The sequence below is a fragment of the Natator depressus genome, chromosome 27 (assembly GCF_965152275.1).
Source record: "Natator depressus isolate rNatDep1 chromosome 27, rNatDep2.hap1, whole genome shotgun sequence".
Lineage (NCBI taxonomy): Eukaryota > Metazoa > Chordata > Testudines > Cheloniidae > Natator > Natator depressus.
Window position 1 is genome coordinate 15,234,260 of NC_134260.1, and position 19,894 is coordinate 15,254,153.

Here is a 19,894-nt window from a genome sequence, read left to right on the forward strand (position 1 = left end):
GACACTGAACAGGTAATGGGGGTCATCTGAGGTCACAGACCCAGACCCAGGGCAGGAAATGGGGGTCATGTGAGGACACTGAACAGGTAATGGGGTCATCTGAGGTCACAGACCCAGGGCAGGAAATGGGGGCATGCGAGGACACTGAACAGGTGATGGGGTCATCTGAGGTCACTGACCCAGACCCAGGGCAGGAAACGGGGTCATCTGAGGACACTGAACAGGTAATGGGGTCATCTGAGGTCACCAACCCAGACCCAGGGCAGGGAATGGGGTCATGCGAGGACACTGAACAGGTGATGGGGTCATCTGAGGTCACAGGCCCAGCCCCCCGCCCCCCAGGGGTTCCTGGCCCCCCCATGTGTCCCCGTTCGCAGCCCGGACGCGGGTCCGAGCCCGCAGCAGGATCCTGTGTCACGGCGCCCCCTCGTGGCTCCGACGGGCCAGGGCCCGGGACACACTTCGGCTCCCATCAGTCCCCGCGGTGGAACTACAGTTCCCGGCAGCCCCTGCGAAGACTCTGCATCCCCCATCCGCCCCCGCGGCGGGCGTCTCCCGGAAGCCGCTAGCGCTGCAGCGGTCGGGCGCTGTGATTGGCTGATGCTGGGGGGGTCACATGACCGGAGTCCCCGGGAAGATGGCGGAGCAGGCGGGCGCCTCGCCCGAGGACCCCTGGGGGAAGGTGAGTCCCGGGAGCGGGACGGCGGCCTGCGCGGGACACACCGCGGGGCCCGTCTCCCCGGGAGAGGGCGAGACCCCTCTCCGCCCCACAGGCCCGAAGCCGCAGGGGCCTGGGGAACCGAAGGGCGGGGCTTTGTGGGGGGCAGAAGTCAGGTGGGGTCACGTCAGGGATGGGGTCACGTCAGGCTAGGGGTCAGAGGTTACGTCAGGACTGGGGTCAGGTCAGAGATGGGGTCACGTCAGGCTAGGGGTCAGGGGTTACGTCAGGACTGGGGTCAGGTCAGGGATGGGGTCACGTCAGGCTAGGGGTCAGGGGTTACGTCAGGACTGGGGTCAGGTCAGGGATGGGGTCACGTCAGGCTAGGGGTCAGGGGTTATGTCAGGATTGGGGTCAGGTCAGAGATGGGGTCACGTCAGGCTAGGGGTCAGGGGTTACGTCAGGACTGGGGTCAGGTCAGAGATGGGGTCACGTCAGGCTAGGGGTCAGGGGTTATGTCAGGACTGGGGTCAGGTCAGGGATGGGGTCACGTCAGGCTAGGGGTCAGGGGTTACGTCAGGACTGGGGTCAGGTCAGAGATGGGGTCACGTCAGGCTAGGGGTCAGGGGTTACGTCAGGACTGGGGTCAGGTCAAAAAAGGGGTCACGTCAGGCTAGGGGTCAGGGGTTATGTCAGGATTGGGGTCAGGTCAGAGATGGGGTCACGTCAGGCTAGGGGTCAGGGGTTACGTCAGGACTGGGGTCAGGTCAGGGATGGGGTAACGTCAGGCTAGGGGTCAGGGGTTACGTCAGGACTGGGGTCAGGTCAGGGATGGGGTCACGTCAGGCTAGGGGTCAGGGGTTATGTCAGGATTGGGGTCAGGTCAGAGATGGGGTCACGTCAGGCTAGGGGTCAGGGGTTACGTCAGGACTGGGGTCAGGTCAGAGATGGGGTCACGTCAGGCTAGGGGTCAGGGGTTACGTCAGGACTGGGGTCAGGTCAAAAAAGGGGTCACGTCAGGCTAGGGGTCAGGGGTTACGTCAGGACTGGGGTCAGGTCAGAGATGGGGTCACGTCAGGCTAGGGGTCAGGGGTTACGTCAGGACTGGGGTCAGGTCAAAAAAGGGGTCACGTCAGGCTAGGGGTCAGGGGTTATGTCAGGATTGGGGTCAGGTCAGAGATGGGGTCACGTCAGGCTAGGGGTCAGGGGTTACGTCAGGACTGGGGTCAGGTCAGGGATGGGGTAACGTCAGGCTAGGGGTCAGGGGTTACGTCAGGACTGGGGTCAGGTCAGGGATGGGGTCACGTCAGGCTAGGGGTCAGGGGTTACGTCAGGACTGGGGTCAGGTCAGAGATGGGGTAACGTCAGGCTAGGGGTCTGCTCGACACCCAGCTTCTCCTATTGTCCTCAATGTGTATATGCTTTTGAAAATCTGACCATGTAGTCCTAGAATAAAGTGTAATAAAATTGAAACCAGATCAATCCTGCAGTCACAGCCTTGTTAAACTGAAGAACAAACCAGTGTTTCAGCCTGCAAGGGAATTGGAAAGCATATGTGTTGTGTGGGGGCTCATGTGACCACCCACATTGTTCCCACTTGCTGTCACGTGTTGGCAAAATAGTTTATTGCGCAAAAAAGCAAATTCACTAAAGAGGAAACTGCCTCACTCACTGGTTCGTTTCTTTTTCTCTCTTCTCTGCCTGTTTTCTCACGCTGTAATTCGCTCATCCTACAATGCACCAGGTGGATTCTGCATACAGTGACAGTGGACTGGATCCCTGTGAGTAGCTTTGTGTCCTCCTCCTCCCAAACTCTGTCAGGTCACAGCTGACTAAATGGGCTAGAGAACTGTGGTCACTTTTGTCCTTTGCTCTAGCTTATGCTGTTAGAAGAGGGACAACCTGGTCAAATTTGGTCCAAATCCACAGTCTCTTATTGGACCCTTTGCCCTCTTAAAACAAGATGAATATCTTCTCATCGAAAAAGCAGCACAGATGCAATCATCAATGTATTCTTTGCTCCTTTAATGAGAGGCTCTTGGAGCACTTTGCAAGTCTCCCAGAATTTATTTTCCCCATCTTACAGATAGGGAAACTGGTGCAAAGGATATTAGTTACATTGCTGTGCTTTACTTGGCTTTCACATCTGGTCCCAATGGCTTTTCAGCATTCATCGCACCTATCTGCACACTGACCGGGACTGCAACAGCTGCTAATCCCTGGAGCTGGTTGCCCTGTGACTTGCCTCCCAGAGTTGATCCCTTCTCTGTCCCAGTTTGCAGTGTCTCTGGGGGTTAGTGACACTTACCCACCGCCTCCTGCATGACTTAGGGAAATACGCTGTGGTATTTTCTCTTTCAGCGCTCTTTGTGGAAAGCACTAGGAAAGGAAGCATAGTATCCCGAGCTAACAGCATTGGCTCCACCAGTGCCTCCTCAGTCCCCAATACAGGTATGGTCCCTTCTCTATGTTCCACCAGCTTCTCCAGCACTTCAGTTAATAGGGGCTTTTCCTGCTCTCGCACTGCTATTCAGACTCGTTCTCCTTAGGTAGATGTTCTCTATGAGACTGTGATTGCAAGAGCTTCCTCTGCCAGCTAGAGCAGAAGTCTTGCCCTTGGGTAGGGAGGATGGTGTCCTGGCTTCCTGCAGGGTAGTTTGATAGGACTCTCCTGGTAATGGCGAACAGAGGAGAGCTGGAGCGAAGGTCTGAAGAAACTTTTTGGCCAACGTTTTCAAGTGCTGAGTGGTGATGGATGCCCACTCTGAGACATGTTAAAGGGGCCTGATTTCTAGGAAGTGCTGAAAAGTTGGCCCCTCTGTGGAAGGGATCTCAGCTTAGACACCCAGTCCTTCTTGAAATCCGGAATGCTGCAGAGCCTTTCTAGTGAGAATCCTGCCTAGACAAGCCAGCACCCAACCCCAGGGGTCTGCAGGAGAAGCAGGTGGCCTAGTTGGCACCTAGTATCTTTGTTATTGGCCTTCCCTATAATGAATTTCCCCAGCTGCTCACTCACGCTGTGGGCTGTTGTCAGCAGAGATGCCCTTGGACAGGTGGATCTTTACTGTGTTTCGGCCCCATCCTTTTGAAAGTACTGTTTGGAGCTAGTCCATCCAGTCGGTAGCTAAGTGGTGTCGCTGGGAGCTGTTCTCAGGCACAGGTGTCTAAATGATCCCCAGTCCAGACACTGCGTGGTCTCCATGTTACCTCAGTAACTGTAGGTATCAGTTTTTGTCTCTGCTTCCTGGGCTCTGGGAGTTGCCACGTGCCCCCAGAGCTGATGGTGACCATTCTTCCGCTGCAGATGATGAAGACAGCGATTATCACCAGGAAACCTACAAAGAGTCATACAAGGACCGGCGCAGACGTGCCCACACCCAGGCCGAGCAGAAGAGACGAGATGCCATCAAGGTAACCTCAGAGCAGCTAGCAGGCTGTTCCTTTGCATGAGAATTCAGACAGCACCTTCCTTTCACATCAGACCCAGGAGGGCCCATTATTCTACAGCACCAGCACCTTGTGTTATTTATTTAGCTGTTAAATTCAGTGTTCCACCAAACGTTCATGATGCTGTAGGGGGTTTGTATCAACTTGGGGGAGCTGTAGCTTTCCACCTTGTTAAACCATCTACCCAGCCAGCTGCCATCATCCCATGCTGTTGAATCTAAAACACGCTGTCACTTCCGCTCTGCCCCCCCGCAGAAAGGCTACGATGACTTGCAGGCCATCGTTCCCACGTGCCAGCAGCAGGACTTCTCCATTGGCTCCCAGAAACTGAGCAAAGCCATCGTCCTGCAGAAAAGTGAGTCTGGGGGTGGTGGGGAGCGATTTCTGGGCCTGTGCTGGCATTCCCAACAGCTGTGACAAATAGCTTCTGTGCTGGACGGCTGTACTCCTCTGGTCACTGAGTGAGGTACTGGCCAGCCAGAACTGGACCCACCTCTGTTCATGGGGGTTCCATGGGGAAAGTCATCTGAGCTGTAAAACCCTCCCTGCAGACAATCAAAACTAAAATGGCAGGTGCCTTGTTCCAGGCCTCACTGAGTTGTCTGCTCCCTCCCCACCCACTCCTGGCTGGCTCTGCAGGTTAACACTGTCCTGGACTCTTGCTGAGACTGAGTAACACTTATGCAATCAGCCTACCAGTGCAAGGGAGGCACACTGTTATAAGGTGGCGCACGAGCTGCCTAGCCGAGTTACCCCCTTCTTGCAGCTCACGGGCATCGAAATCACTTAGGTTGAGGGTGGAAGACTGTGTCTAGGGCTTAGGAGGCTGGGACTCCTCTCAGCTTGGCCACTGCTAGTGTATGATCTAGAGCACCTTGCTCCCCCTCCCTGGAGCTGGGATGTGAAGCACTGGGACCCTCTGGGGAGAGGAGTCACAGGAGGAGCCTGGCTCCTGGTCAGTTTGTATGCATGAGGTCTGTGGGGATGAAATCTAGGGCCATGTATCAATCCTGCAGGTGCCCCAGTGTCTGCTCCTCCTGTCCCCTGCTGAGCGTCATCACTGTGACCTCTGATCTGTCTCGAGCATCCTAAATCCTCATCCTCCCTTTGCTTTTCAGCCATTGACTACATTCAGTTCCTCCATAAGGAGAAGAAGAAGCAGGAGGAGGAAGTTTCTACACTCAGGAAAGATGTCACAGCTTTGAAGATCATGAAAGTGTAAGGAGCAACTTGTTGCACATCTCCCACCCCAAGGGGCCAGGGAGATGGACATCCTGTTTGTTACATACTGCAGCAGACACCCGCCATACTCACCTTTTTCTCCCCCTCTCAATTCCATCCCAGGGCTGGATAGTATCTGACTCGCTGGTCAAGCTGGATTTGACACAGATCCCAATATAGTGCGAGGGGCATGGGCTGAGCAAGGGGACTGTCCATAGGGGGGTGCCAACTCAGAGCAAGAAGCCCCAGCCTGTTCCTGGGTCTCCTCTCCAACATGGAAGGGAGACCGTGATTTCCCTGCATTTATTCCCCTTAAGGAATTTAAGCCCAGAGCCTGCTACCTTAACCATACAGCCAGTGTGAGTGTTGTTTATAGTCCTAACAAGCAAAGTTAAGGGCCTTCAGGAAACACTACGGCACATCTTTGGTCTCTCTCGCACCTCAAACAGAGCTTTGGAAGGTGTCTGAGGCCAGAGCTGGCTTCCCAAGCCTGCCATTTTATCTGGGTTTCTTTGGTTTATTTCAGAAACTATGAGCAGATTGTGAAAGCTCATCAGGATAATCCAAATGAGGGGAAAGACCAGGTCTCTGACCAAGTCAAGTTTAATGTTTTCCAAGGCATCATGGATTCACTGTTCCAGTCCTTTAATGCCTCCATCTCAGTAGCAAGTTTTCAGGAACTTTCAGCCTGTGTCTTCAGCTGGATTGAAGAGCACTGTAAGCCACAGGTAAGGACTAGGAGCCGCACACAAAATAACATGGGGCAAGCTCTTGCGTAGGGCCAGATAGCTACAGTAGATACAAATGCAAAGCAATGCACATTGGAGGGAACGGCTTGAACTATTCCTACACCTTACTGGGCTCTAATTTACTAGCCCCAGGGCCAGTTCAACACTGGGCAGCAGTCCAAGCACGTTAGGAGGTTTAAAGGCCAGGATGGAGATAGCGAATGCAGTTCCAGTCACCCCATCTCTGAAAGGACAAAGCACAAGTAGATGATTCAGAGACAAGTGACGAGAACGACTAGGGGCATGGAAAGCCTGGGACTGTCTACCAGAGGCAGAACAGGGGACATGATAACGAGATGCAAAATTGTGCCTGAGGCTGAGGAGGGAGCTGGAGAACTCCTGTTCTCCCGGTCTCCTAACGAGCAAAGGGACCATGTGTGAAACTGAAAGTGGCAAATTCAAAATGAATAGAGAGGGAAACTTTACCCCACTGTGCAGCTGGCATGGTAGTGCTGCCTGCCACAGGCGATCAGGCAAACCCAAGGGTACAGCTACACTGCAAAAACCCCTGCTGCAGTGAGACTCAGAGCCCAGGCTCTGCAAACCGGCAGAGAGGGGTGTTTCAGAGCCCAGGCCCCAGTCTGAGCAGGAATATCTACTCTACTATTTTGAGCCCCATAGTGCACGCTCTTCGAGCCCGAGTTACCTGACCCAGGCTCTGAAACTTGCTGCTGTGGGGTTCTTCTCTCAGCGTAGAGATACCCATAGGCACTTAGCTGGAGAACAAGAGCCCCAGCAAACACGAGCTTTGACAGGGACAGAAACCCTCCTGTTTCAGAGCATAAATGAGGCTCTAGCTCATGGGAGCCAGGGAGAACCTTCCCTGAGGGGCAAGTCGTCATACCACACCTTCTTGCACTAGACTTCCTTTCTCTAAAGCAGCTGGTTCTGCTACTGTCAGACAGGAAATGGCCAGGACGGGCCCTTGGTCTGATCCAAGCTGGCAGGTCCTGTACTCTAAGTAATCCTGAGGCACTGAAGCCATGTACCCCATGACCCCCAGGTTTGTTCCCATAAACACCGCTGTGCGTGGCTGGTGCAGCAGGTACCCAGCTGCCTTTCTACACATGTATTCCCCTCTGTAAGGAGTTCCCTGGTCTGTTCTGGAACCCACAGAGGCATTGCCAAGGTGAATGTTTATTCGTCCTGCAGAGTGACTGATCCTGCCTCCTCCTTGTTCTCCTCAGACTCTGCGGGACATCGTGCTTGGGGTTCTGCATCAGCTGAAGAATCAGCTCTACTGACTGCTCTCCCTGCTAGTGCCCCAGCAGCATGGGCCTGCGTTCTTCATCCATACTGCTATGGGGTACCGCCAGCAGGGACGGAGTTGGGAAACAGACTCCAGGAATGGCTGGTCTGTTTCCCTTGTTGTTGTTAAAGCTTCTCTCTGGATTATTTATTGTATTGACCAAAAACCAAAACTGGGCTTATGTACCTCTCCACAGATCCTGTTGCAGTCTGTAGCACCAGAGGGTGTGTAGGGACTCAGTCAGCAGAGAAGGGAGTTTAGATGTGGATTAAATACACTTCTCATTGCCCCAAAGGAAGGCAGGAGAGGCTGTCTCACCCAAACTGGCATGGCAGTGAACGGGCCTTGCCTGAGCCCCTGACTCTTTGCAAGAGCGGCAGTAGCTCAGCCGGTGGGAGGGATCTGCTTTGTAGCAGGCAGATGGTCCTGCTCCCTGTGATGGGGAATGGCCTGGAGTCTTAACTACTGCCTGGCCATCTTAGCAGTGCACATTACTGCCTGCTGGGATGCACACCCTGAAAACCACAGAGCCTGGGCATGAGCTGTAGAACAGATGGAACACAGGCTGTTCGGTTTCCAGGTGAGCACTTGCTGAAATCGCAGCTACCCAGGCACCTTTCCACAGGGCAATGCAGGGCTGTGAAAGGAAGCAGAGAGTGGCGATAGTAAGGGAGACCTCTTCCCCCCACCCCAGAGCCAGTTGCCACATTAGGATTAAAGACTTGAGCTGGGTTATGAACCCTCCTGCACCAGGCAAACCGATCTCTACTAAAGGGGGTTAGGAAGAAGCTGCCCTTGGGAGAGGTTCTCCCATCTCTGCAGGCTTTCTTGCACCTTCCTCTGAAGCAGCTGGTTCTAGTTACTGTCGAGATGGGTTCTGGACTAGCAATTCCTATGGGCCTCAATCCCAATGGTCTAGTTCGGCCTAGGGATGGAAGGCTGCTTGCTTTACTGGTGTAGAATGACTTTCCAAAAGGCCATACAGAGGAAGCTGGGTGGGTTGGCCCCTCACTGCCACAAGGAGAGTCACTTAATCCCAGTGCTGAAGGGACTCTCCTTCTTGTGCAGATGACCATGGCCTCGAGCCTCTGCTTGAGCCAGCTGCTGACTTGGCCTTTTCGACTCTAGCCACATTTCCTAAACAATTAAACATGCATGCAGCTTTCGCTACAGCCTTCTCCAGTTTTATCGGTACAGAGGCTGATCTCTGTCAGGCTTTATATGACATGGCACTTTCTGATGAAGTCACACTGTGTGGGAAAGTAGAATAGTCTAGCACAGAGCTGCTGTGGATTCTAAGTAGACGTCTACTCTTGTTTAGAACTATAGTTTTATATATAATAAAGCCTTGATTTTTGTAATGCATTGAAAAAAAAATCACACTAACATGTTATCAGTTTACGTTTTGCAGACAGCTGCTTGTCTGAGACAATTTAAATCAGTTACACCCTGTTTCGTTCACTATAGCCCTTCAGGTCTCTTAAAGCAGATGGCAGCTGTCTGCTAAAGCAGCCATGGTGTTTTACTACTCAAACAAGGTGACACTATTGGAATTACCCCAACAGAGTAACTCTCTTACAACAAGAAAAGGAGGACTTGTGGCACCTTAGAGACTAACAAATTTATTTGAGCATAAACTTTTGTGAGCTACAGCTCACTTCATCGGCTGTAGCTCACGAAAGCTCATGCTCAAATAAATTTGTTAGTCTCTAAGGTGCCACAAGTACTCCTTTTCTTTTTGCGAATACAACTAACACGGCTGCTACTCTGAAACCTCTCTTACAACAGTATTTGTCGATTTTCAATTATGTTCCTACCACACTTCTAAAAATCCCGTGTTAGTGACTGTTGTGCGTTTTCTTCAGTTTGGGTATGGTAGTTTCTCGGTGCTGGCTGCCTGCCTTTCAAACACTGAAGCAGGGGCGTAATGTTTAAACTGCTGTTTCCATTTAATCAAGGAAATATTCCTGTTGGTCTTGGATTTTATAAAACAAAGCACTTCTACAAAGCCCGCATTGAGTGTCCCTGTCGGTCCAAATGCAGCATACAGCCCCTAGGAAGTTCAAGAGTTTGTTTGCAGCAACATGCCTAACTGCTGAAGTGAATTGCACACAATAGGGGCAGCTACCTCTATGGCCGTACTCAAGCACAGATGGGTAACTCTTGTAAGATGTTGCTTTGCTGTAAGGAAAGCACCCTGTTTGCAGAAGCAGTAGCCTGTGCTGTTTACTAATAAGTGGCATGTGTATTTCTCAAAGGACATTGCTTTTTACAGACCTCACTCAGGTGGAAATGAAATATTTTTCTATCATGAAAAGTAATTATAATAAATTTTTGCTAAGCGTTTTAAGGGTTGTCCCTCTGTTTGTTTATTTCTGACACACAATCACTGTGTTTGCTATGAGAGGTGATAAGGCAAGGGCCAATTTTTCAGAAGTGACTAGTGATTTCAGGATGCCCAACTTGACTCCTTAGCCAGTGTTACGGCAGCCATATTGGAACAGCCCTCCCCACCCGGTCATCCCCTGTTATCCGGATGCCTGACTCGGATGGTTCTCAAGCCACAGTTAAACCAGACTGGAATACAGCCAGCCTCCCTTTTGTGTGAGCAAAGCGGCCAGGAGGCCAGAGAGCAGTCGGGAGGCCAGTCTTGCTACCACCAGGACATGCAGGGTGAGAAATAATTATGGAAGAAGCAGGGCTAAGACGAGACACAGGGGTGTTTAATGAATCACACTCCTATATACAGCATTACGACATGGTAGATGCTGCGGGAAGCGTTTCCCACCCTCTCTATTAAATACATTGAGATGCCTGTACATCCCTACACAGTTACACAACTAGTTTCTTTCTCCTCTCCTAAATGCTCCTTTCCTCCCTTTGCTAGAACAAACTCACCTACTTGTTGGCAATCCAACACACCCATAGCCCCGTGGAGAGGCACCATCCCAACTGCCCATTGCAACAAAGGATAATAAAACGACTCCACTGCAAATGAGGATATGATGGGACCTGGAGCTGCCTCAACCCCTCTAGCCACCCTCCTGACTGCAAAGCATTTTAAAACATAAACATATATAAAAGACGCAGGACAAAACCAAGCCCTACAAACAGTGCAAGTTTCAGAAGCGGCTTCTGTTGGGTTCCACACTGGCCAATTTTCTCCCCTGGAGCAGTGGCTCCTATCAGCAACTCAGACAGCCACCGGCAAAGTGACATTGTAATCCTCATCCGTCTCTATCCCAACTTCCTCCTGCACAAGAACAACGCAGCCTCTTTACCAAGAGCCCAACGGAGAGTTACACTGGCTGTACAGCACAGAGAGAATTCAGAAACAGGGCCCTTGCCAGCACTGTGGGACCTACTGAGGGTTACACCACTTGCAGCAGAATACCTGCAGATTTACGTTAATCAAAGGTGGGTGGATCTGGTCGTACTTACAAAGAACTGTTTCTTGCTTTTGGGGTAGCCCTCCAGAATTGCATCAAGTAGCTCAGTCGCCTGGTAAAACAAAATAATTTGAAAGAATATTTAGCTCCATTTCTTCAGAAAACAGACACGTTAAGTGAAACCTGGGCAAGCTCACAGCGGGAGAAGTCTTACGTACACAGCTTAGCAAAGGCCAAAGCGTTAGCCCCCATGGCCACAAGTAGTGAGGCTTCCTAGGGCGCACGCCTGCCTTGCACACCCCCCAGCAGAGGCCACTACGCAGGCTGCTGAAATCAGGTCTCCTCCCGGTTAGCCACTACACACGAATGAAAGTGCAATGGTCCCTGGCAGACAGCTGTAGGGTTCCTTTCACCCCATATATTTCAGGGCTCTAAGCGATGATAATCTGCTTTGCTTAAATGGACCACTGGTCCATTTAAAGTGGCAGTTTGGCATCACTATTAGACTATAAACCTGAAGCCCCCCGAACAAGATGACTCTGGTGAGTGGGAGAGGGAGCTGCCACTGGAAAGCCAGAGAGGATGGTTGGGAGCTTGTCTTGCTATGTCCATACGTTGGAAAGCTGAAATCAGAGCCCAGGAAGAGGTCTCCCTGCCAGGATGGCTGCTCTCCCAGCACTAGAAACTATGGGATGGAAGCTGGAGAACAGCAGCATTAGAGTGGGGAGAAGTGGCCTTGTGGTTCCTCCTCCTGGGTGACACCAGAAGGGCCCAGGCATCACCACTTCAAGACTAGTATGAGCTGAGTGCTGCAGAGGTTCATAGGTCAATTAGTTCTTGGCTAGCTTGACAGCAAGCTGTGGAAACAAGATGATCAGCTAGCACAGACCCCCAGGGCTGCTCCATAAATCATTACGTCGCTAGCATTTTCCCCTGAATGAAACACCCAGTCGCCTCTTGGGTATCATTGCCACCACCCAATAGTGCCCATCTACCCAGTATTCATAATAAAGGTCGCTACCATTCTCTTCCTCCTTCTCCATTCTTTACAGTACAGCTTTTTCTCGTTGTAAACCTGCAACCAACAAGACTGAATGAGTAACATTAAACCCAGCCGCTCCCTAGTGTGAAGCAAGGAACTACTGCTAGGAGGGGAGGCCAGGCCAGAGCAAGATGCTTATTTTGTGTTCAAGACCATCACACAGTGCAGGCAACTGTCTGACAAATAAGCTCTTTGGAAGTGGGTCTCCTTTTAAAATGGATGATTTGAGAGGCTAAAATGTTGAATATCTGTATTAATAAAATGACAACCCAGAGCAAAGGGTTGCAGGCAAGAGTCACTCAGGTACCAGCCTTTATAGCTGCCCCCTCTAGATACACACACAATCTAAGGAGGCACACAGCGAAGGGTTTGCTGAGAACATTAGGGAGCAGGACATTTCCAGCAACATCAGACTCTGGGATTGGCTCCGCCATGCTGGAGTTAGCCATACTTAAAGCTGACCAGCACTGCAGCACGCCCAGTAGGTAATGCCCAGGTAGTGTGATCAGACTTCAGAGAGGAGGCCACTAAAGCACAGCCTTCGCCTATAAACAGGAACATTGGGAAGTTAATTGAGAAGAGGACAGTTTGTGCTGGAGTTTCAAACCTCTCCCACAACCACTCCAATTCTTCAGCGTTTGATGTCAGATTTGAAACGTCTGTCAGCATTCTAAGGTGCCTTTCATCCTCAGACACACCACCTGGCTTACAGAAATAGAGGACACATCCAAAAGGGACAAGCTATTCCCTGTCTACATCTAAGGATCATTTATTGAGTATTTTGTTAAGACAAGTAGCGCTGAGCTGGGCTCTCGGCTGCTGCGTTCCGTGGCACAGCCCCGTCCAGCTCTTTACCTTCTCTTTCTCTTCGGGAGTCACATGGTTGGCTGCAGATTTAATTCGCTCCAGTTTCTCTGTGTAACTGGCACAATCTTTTTTTAACTCTTCAATCTCTTTAATCATCTCTGGGGTTGTCATTGAGCCATTCAGATCCTTCAGTTCTGGAATGGAATCGCTAGTTACCCAGGGATGCCCACAGCTACAGCTCAACAGCTAGCATTAATGTCTGCATGATGCCACACTCCATGCTGGCACCGCAATGCGCTGCCTCACAACACACGCTCCATGCTTGGTGCCACGCTGCGCTGCCTCACACACACTCCATGCTGGTTCAGCTTCCGAGCTAATCTACTTTGAAATAAACCTGGCAGTAGAAGCGGAAATTCAAACACACCTGATTCCATATGACGGCAGCTCTGTTGAAGGGTTTGTACTTTTGAAGAAAGCTCCGAGATTTCATTGTCCAAGGCTTTAAACTCAGAATCACTCACTGTGGGAAACTGATCCTGAGAGAGAAGAAAGATGATGCATTATGAATTACAGTAAACAGATGTTCCCTGTACAGTCACCACCACCCATTTTTGACAGACATCTTCGAGACATTTGTTCCCATGACAGCTTGCTGCAGTTCTCGAGATCCGCCATACACAATGTGCTCCTAAAGGTATCATCTCCATTGGTTATGAAGGGATGGGAAGAATACTAATAAACGGGCTAGAATGGCATAGCTTTGGCCATTGTTAATATTAACAAAAGTTCATATGTATTACATTATAGTCTAAACTGGAGACATTGTCTAGGCTGTTACACAGCTAAACAGCAGGTTTTACGTTAGTGAACAGCGGATTGGTGGGTTCCTTCAAACAAAATAATCCAAAGTAAAAGGAAGAACCAAAGCATTTGAATGGAATAAATGCAAGACAGCGTATATTGCTTTGAAGCGTGAGGAAAGCTGCAGGTGCCCATATAAACATACATACTGGAGTCTCCTCGTGCATTTTGTGCTGAACCGATATGTAAATAAAAGCTTCTCGACAGTGTCTCCTCTGTGCCTGATGCAGCTGTCAGCACACTAACAAACACTACAGGGAAGGCCGTGCCTCGCCAAAAGGCTTTACTTGGAGCTGATCTGTTTAGTTTTTCACTCGAGATTGTTTTTGTTTCCTACGGAAATTGAACAGATTCATCTCACCTGGTCTGGAAAGTATATTTTTTGTTTCCCATAAGCCTTCTCTCTTATTTTCCCTTGTTGAGCCAGCTGCTCCAGTGCTTTCACCACAGCCTGATGCAAAAAGGAACAGGAGTCCACATGAGAACTGGACGAAGCACCAGAAAGCTACCCTGGGGAGTAAGCTGGGGAGGGAAGAGATGAACTAGACAGGCCTGAAGGGCTGTGTGTGTTGTTACAGCTGCAGATATGGTATCTGCCCATGCAGCCAGCCATCTGTGCACCTATCCAAGGGGTTCTTGCTGCCACCCACCACCTGCCTGTGGTGTGGGTTAGCCAGAGGCTGGGGGTTTCTCACGCTGCTGTGGGACAATCTCTGGGGAAGGGAGGCAGTGGCAGCTCCCACCCATCTGGCGGGGTCACTAAGACGCTCCCTACCAGCTTCTTGCTTGGGTGGAAGGCTCTGACCTGCCTTGGCGCCTTGCTCCAAGCAGCCAAGGCAGGGAGGGGGGGAGGAGCCAGACTGGGGAGCCTCTGTGGTGGGTGCATCTGGGCAGGCTTCTAGCTCTGCCTGCCTCTCACCGTCTTGCCCAGCCCATGCTCCCGCTGCAGGTTCCCAAAGGCGTCCTGGGCGCTGTGCGGCCGATTCTGGTCCCGGAGGTAGCGAAGCAGGATTGCGGCAGCTCCTCCTATGGGTAAGAGAGGTTGTGGAGGGTGAGGAGCCCCAGTGGGCCAGCCTTTATTCCACCTTGGTCCCAAGGCCCACCGGGGACATCGGTTGGTGGCTCCTTCGTGGAGCTGTGAGCACGGGCATATATCTGGCGTGGTTCACCCCCGTACCCAAGGCCTGCCCTTTCTGCAGCGTGAGGGAGAACCTGGCGCACGCTTACCTCGAATGCGCCAGGTTGCAGCCCCTGTTGAGGTTCTGGCTGCACTTTTCCCCACACCTGTTCATTTTCGCACACCCTATCCGAGGCCTCACAAAATCGCGAGACCTCCTCATCAACCTCCTCTTAGCTCTAGCTAAAGTCACCATCTATAACACCAGGAGAAAGATGTTGGACGAGGGGGTGCTCTGCAACTGCGGGGCCTATTTCCGTTCCTCCCTCATCTCACGCATCCAGGCAGAGTTCCACTCGGCAGCGTCTGCTGGCTCCCTAGATACCTTTGAGGAGCAGTGGGCGCTGTCCGGGGTCCTCTGCTTTGTGTCCCCATCCGGTACCCTTGTTTTGAACCGGTGACCATCACTCCGATCCCTGTTTTTCATTAGTTGTCCCTCGTATTCATTTGGTGCCTGGTTCCAGTGGTCCCTCCCCCTAGGCTGGGGGAGGGGCCTTTAGAAGTTGGTGGGCTTGCGCCTGCCCACCTCCCGGGTTTTTCTGATAAGTACAGGGAAGAGATGGGGCAAGGGGCTCAGCGCCAGGGCTTGGCCACAGCAGGGGCAAGGGAGTGCTGCCTGGCCCTTGGGAAGGGAGGTCAGGTGGGAGGAAGGGGGCCAGGGCTGGTGGGGGTGGTCAGGAAGGGTGACTTGGTCCTTGGGGGGAGGGGGAGAGGACTCAGGCAGGAGGAAGGGGTGGGGGTTGGGTGGGAGAGAAGAGGGGCCTGGCCCGGGTGTGGGGGGGGAAATGAGGGTCAGGCCAGAGAAAGGGGGAGGCCGACCCAGCGGGTTGGGGGGGAAGGTCGGGCCTGAGGAAGGGGGGGGCCCGGCCCAGGGGGTGGGGGAGAGTCGGGCCAGCGGGGGGGGGGGGGAGGGCCGGGCCTGAGGGGGGAGGGGTCGGGCCTGAGGAAGGGGGGGACCCGGCCCAGGAGGCGGAGGGGGGAGAGTCGGGCCTGAGGAGGGGGACCCGGCCCAGCGGGTTGGGGGGGAAGGTCGGGCCTGAGGAAGGGGGGGGGCCCGGCCCAGGGGGCGGGGGAGAGTCGGGCCTGGGGCGGGGGGGGTCGGGCCGGCGGGGGGGGGGGGAGGGCCGGGCCTGAGGAGGGGGGGAACCCGGCCCAGCGGGGGGGGGGGCCAGCCCAGCAGGCGGGCGGGGGGGGTGAGGGTCGGGCCTGGGGGGGCGGGGCCCGTGCTCACCTGTCGCCGCGGGGCTCTCTCGGGCCTTGCTCATCCTCGCTCTCTGCGCGGGCCCGCGGCGGAGCGGGAGCGGGAGCGGAAGCGGAAGGAACGCTCGGCGGCTGCCATGGTTACCGTCCCCGCGTCCGGCCGCGGCCCCCGGCCCCCAATCACACCGCGCTAGTGCAGGTGGTGCCTGGGCCGGGCCCCCCCCCGCAGAGCTGCCCATCACCCCCCCCGCAGAGCTGTGTGTCCCCCCCCCGCAGAGCTGCCCATCACCCCCCCCCGCAGAGCTGTGTCCCCCCCCCGGGCAGAGCTGCCCGTCAACCCCCCCCCCGCAGAGCTGTGTCCCCCCCCGGGCAGAGCTGCCCATCACCCCCCCTCGCAGAGCTGTGTCCCCCCCCCCCGGGCAGAGCTGCCCGTCAACCCCCCCCCCCCGCAGAGCTGTGTCCCCCCCCCCGGGCAGAGCTGCCCGTCAACCCCCCCCCCCGCAGAGCTGTGTCCCCCCCCGGGCAGAGCTGTCCGTCAACCCCCCCCCCCGCAGAGCTGTGTCCCCCCCCCGGGCAGAGCTGCCCGTCACACACCCCCCCCCCACGCAGAGCTGTGTCCCCCCCCCCGGGCAGAGCTGCCCGTCAACCCCCCCCCCCGCAGAGCTGTGTCCCCCCCCGGGCAGAGCTGCCCGTCAACCCCCCCCCCCGCAGAGCTGTGTCCCCCCCCGGGCAGAGCTGCCCGTCAAACCCCCCCCCCCACGCAGAGCTGTGTGTCCCCCCCCCGGGCAGAGCTGCCCGTCACACCCCCCCCCCCACGCAGAGCTGTGTCCCCCCCCCGGGCAGAGCTGCCCGTCAACCCCCCCCCCGCAGAGCTGTGTCCCCCCCCGGGCAGAGCTGCCCATCACCCCCCCTCGCAGAGCTGTGTCCCCCCCCCAGGCAGAGCTGCCCGTCAAACCCCCCCCCCTGCAGAGCTGTGTTCCCCCCCCGGGCAGAGCTGCCCGTCAACCCCCCCCCCGCAGAGCTGTGTGTCCCCCCCCCGGGCAGAGCTGCCCGTCACACCCCCCCCCCCACGCAGAGCTGTGTCCCCCCCCCCAGGCAGAGCTGCCCGTCAACCCCCCCCCCCGCAGAGCTGTGTCCCCCCCCCGGGCAGAGCTGCCCGTCAACCCCCCCCTGCAGAGCTGTGTCCCCCCCCGGGCAGAGCTGCCCGTCACACCCCCCCCCGCAGAGCTGCCCATCACCCCCCCCCCGCAGAGCTGTGTCCCCCCCGGGCAGAGCTGCCCGTCACACCCCCCCAGAAGGGCCAGACGGGGTCAGACCAAGGGTCCATCCAGCCCAGTGTCCGGTCGGCCGACAGTGGCCAATGCCAAGTGCCCCAGAGGGAATGGGCAGAACAGGGAATCATCAAGCGATCCATCCCGTCGCCCGTTCCCAGCTCTGGCAAACAGAGGCAAGGGACACCATCCCTGCCCAGCCTGGCTAACAGCCATTGATGGACCTGTCCTCCCTGAATTTATCCAGTTCTCTTTTAAACCCTGTTATAGGCCCCGCCTTCACAACCTCCTCTGGCAAGGAGTTCCACAGGTTGACTGTGCGCTGAGTGAAGAAGAACTTCCTTTTATTCATTCTAAACCTGCTGCCCACTAATTTCATTTAGTGGCCCCTAGTTCTTATATTATGGGAACAAGTAAATAACTTTTCCTTATTCACTTTCTCCACACCACTCACGATTTTATAGACCTCTATCATATCCCACCCCCCCATCTCCTCTTTTCCAAGGTGAGAAGTCGTAGCCTCTTTAATCTCTCCTCATATGGGACCCATTCCAAACCCCTAATCATTTTAGTTGCCCTTTTCTGAACCTTTTCTAATGCCAGTGTATCTTTTTTGAGATGAGGGGACCACATCTGTACGCAGTATTCAAGATGTGGGCATACCATGCATTTATATAAGGGCAATAAGATATTCTCTGTCTTATTCTCTATCCCTTTTTTAATGATTCCTAACATCCCGTTTGTTTTGAATGCTGCTGCACACTGTGGGGACGTCTTCAGAGAACTATCCACGATGACTCCAAGATCTTTCTCCCGATTAGTTGTAGCTAAATTAGCCCCCATCAGATTCTCTGTATAGTTGGGGTTATTTTTTCCAATGTGTATTACTTTACATTTATCCACATTAAATTTCATTTGCCATTTCGTTGCCCAATCACTTAAGTTTTGTGAGATCTTTTTGAAGTTCTTCACAGTCTGCTTTGGTCTTAACTATCTTGAGCAGTTTAGTATCATCTGGGAACTTTGCCACCTCACTGTTTGCCACCCTTCCTCCAAATCATTTATGAATAAGTTGAATAAGATTGGTCCTAGGACTGACCCTTGGGGAACACCACTAGTTACTCCTCTCCATTCTGAAAATTTACCATTTATTCCTACCCTTTGTTCCCTGTCTTTTAACTAGTTCTCAGTCCATGAAAGGATCTTCCCTTTTATCCCATGACAACTTAATTTACATAAGAGCCTTTGGTGAGGGACCTCGTCAAAGGCTTTCTGGAAATCTAAGTACACTATGTCCACTAGATCCCCCTTGTCCACATGTTTGTTGACCCCCTCAAATAACTCTAATAGATTAGTAAGACATGATCTCCTTTTACAGAAACCATGTTGATTTTTGCGCAACAATTTATGTTCTTCTATGTGTCTGACAATTTTATTCTTTACTATTGTTTCAACTAATTTGCCCAGTACTGATGTTAGACTTACTGGTCTGTAATTGCCAGGATCACCTCTAGAGCCCTTCTTAAAGCTGTCCCTGCCTCCCCCACTCTAGGGCAGAGCTGTCCATCCCCTCCCCCACCAGGGAGGGGTTACTCTGTGCCCCCCAGGGCAGAGCTGTCCCTATCGGGGGATACTCCTTGCATGAACCAGGTGTTTATTTAATTCCACCTACTACGAGCCAGTAGAATATATAAAAAATAAAGACAAAAACTAAGTTCTTATTATCAACATTTTACTTAACTCACTTCAAAAATTGCAAACTGACAAATGACTCAAATGTTCACAAGGGTGGCTACTGTAAACACAAAGGATGATATTGCCACACCAATGATATCAAAACCAACCCATTTAAAAGTTACAGAGCGCTGCACGCTGTCCTATGCAAGCCTTCGGGTGTATAGTTTCACTAGGAACGTCACTGACTTCGTGACGACTGACTTCACATTATTATTTGGCCAAAAAGGGCAGGGTGGTATCATGTGTCTTAAAATGCTATGATTTAAAGTCATAAAATCCTAAACTAATGAATTCTAGAGATGGTGCAACTTCAGCTGGAATTAGATGCTTTCACAGTGAATATGCTGGTCTACAGAAAGTTTCAGCTGAGCAAATTTACACGTTTTCACAAGTTACTAAAGATCTTGGAAACTGCCAGAGAGCCATTAAAATGTAAAATCACAAGATTCCTCCCCCGCCAAAGTCTCACATTGTTCACAAAACCAGGTGAACTCTGCTCCCGGGGGGGGGGGGGGGAGGGCAGGTCAGGCGTGTTCCAAAGAATTATATTTAAGTGGCCCTAGTATCACTTGAGCCACAGCTGAGAACAGACATCCCCATTTGTTACAATGTGTTAGCTCTCCCTTCCTGCACCCCAGCAAAGGACGCACTTTGACCTAGAGGTACCCATCACCCATCCATAGTTATAGACCGTTTGGGGTGTTCTGCTGCAAGAGTCATTTTCTTCAGCAGAGAATATTAAAGAAAAAACGTCCCCCTTAGTCAGCAGAAGGCGTTGGTTTTCTATCTGGCCTTACAAGAGAAAAGACAGGTCGACTGCCACTAGTAAAGACAAAATATCCTGGGACCAACACTGCTACAACACCACTGTATACTAGTAAAGACATAACTCATAAGAATTTTCAGAGATTTAGGTGGAGTACGGCATTCTTCTTCAGCTTTAAAAGGCATGGTAGTGAATACACAATGGATAAGGAGGGCTGTAATGAGTATGAAAATATAGAGCCAAAAATTCACAACACTGTGTGTATGAAGCTTCGTTTT

At 52.9% G+C, this 19,894-nt stretch overlaps 2 protein-coding genes across 2 annotated transcripts; one reads left to right on the forward strand and one right to left on the reverse strand.

Annotated features, from left to right (window-relative positions):
* Positions 1-622: 622 nt before the first annotated feature.
* MLX (MAX dimerization protein MLX) lies at positions 623-9,703 on the forward strand. Its single transcript, XM_074940409.1, has 8 exons — positions 623-682; positions 2,403-2,439; positions 3,020-3,109; positions 3,963-4,069; positions 4,361-4,460; positions 5,224-5,323; positions 5,853-6,054; positions 7,302-9,703. Exons 1-8 carry the CDS (start codon positions 638-640, stop codon positions 7,356-7,358), a joined length of 738 nt encoding a protein of 245 aa, XP_074796510.1. The 5' UTR covers positions 623-637; the 3' UTR covers positions 7,359-9,703.
* Positions 9,704-10,131: 428 nt separating this feature from the next.
* Positions 10,132-16,017, reverse strand: PSMC3IP (PSMC3 interacting protein). The gene is made up of 8 exons (XM_074940408.1): positions 15,874-16,017; positions 14,385-14,491; positions 13,827-13,916; positions 13,029-13,140; positions 12,650-12,795; positions 11,774-11,827; positions 10,805-10,864; positions 10,132-10,616 (listed from the first exon to the last, which is right to left on the reverse strand). Exons 1-8 carry the CDS (start codon positions 15,905-15,907, stop codon positions 10,557-10,559), a joined length of 663 nt encoding a protein of 220 aa, XP_074796509.1. The 5' UTR covers positions 15,908-16,017; the 3' UTR covers positions 10,132-10,556.
* Positions 16,018-19,894: the final 3,877 nt, after the last annotated feature.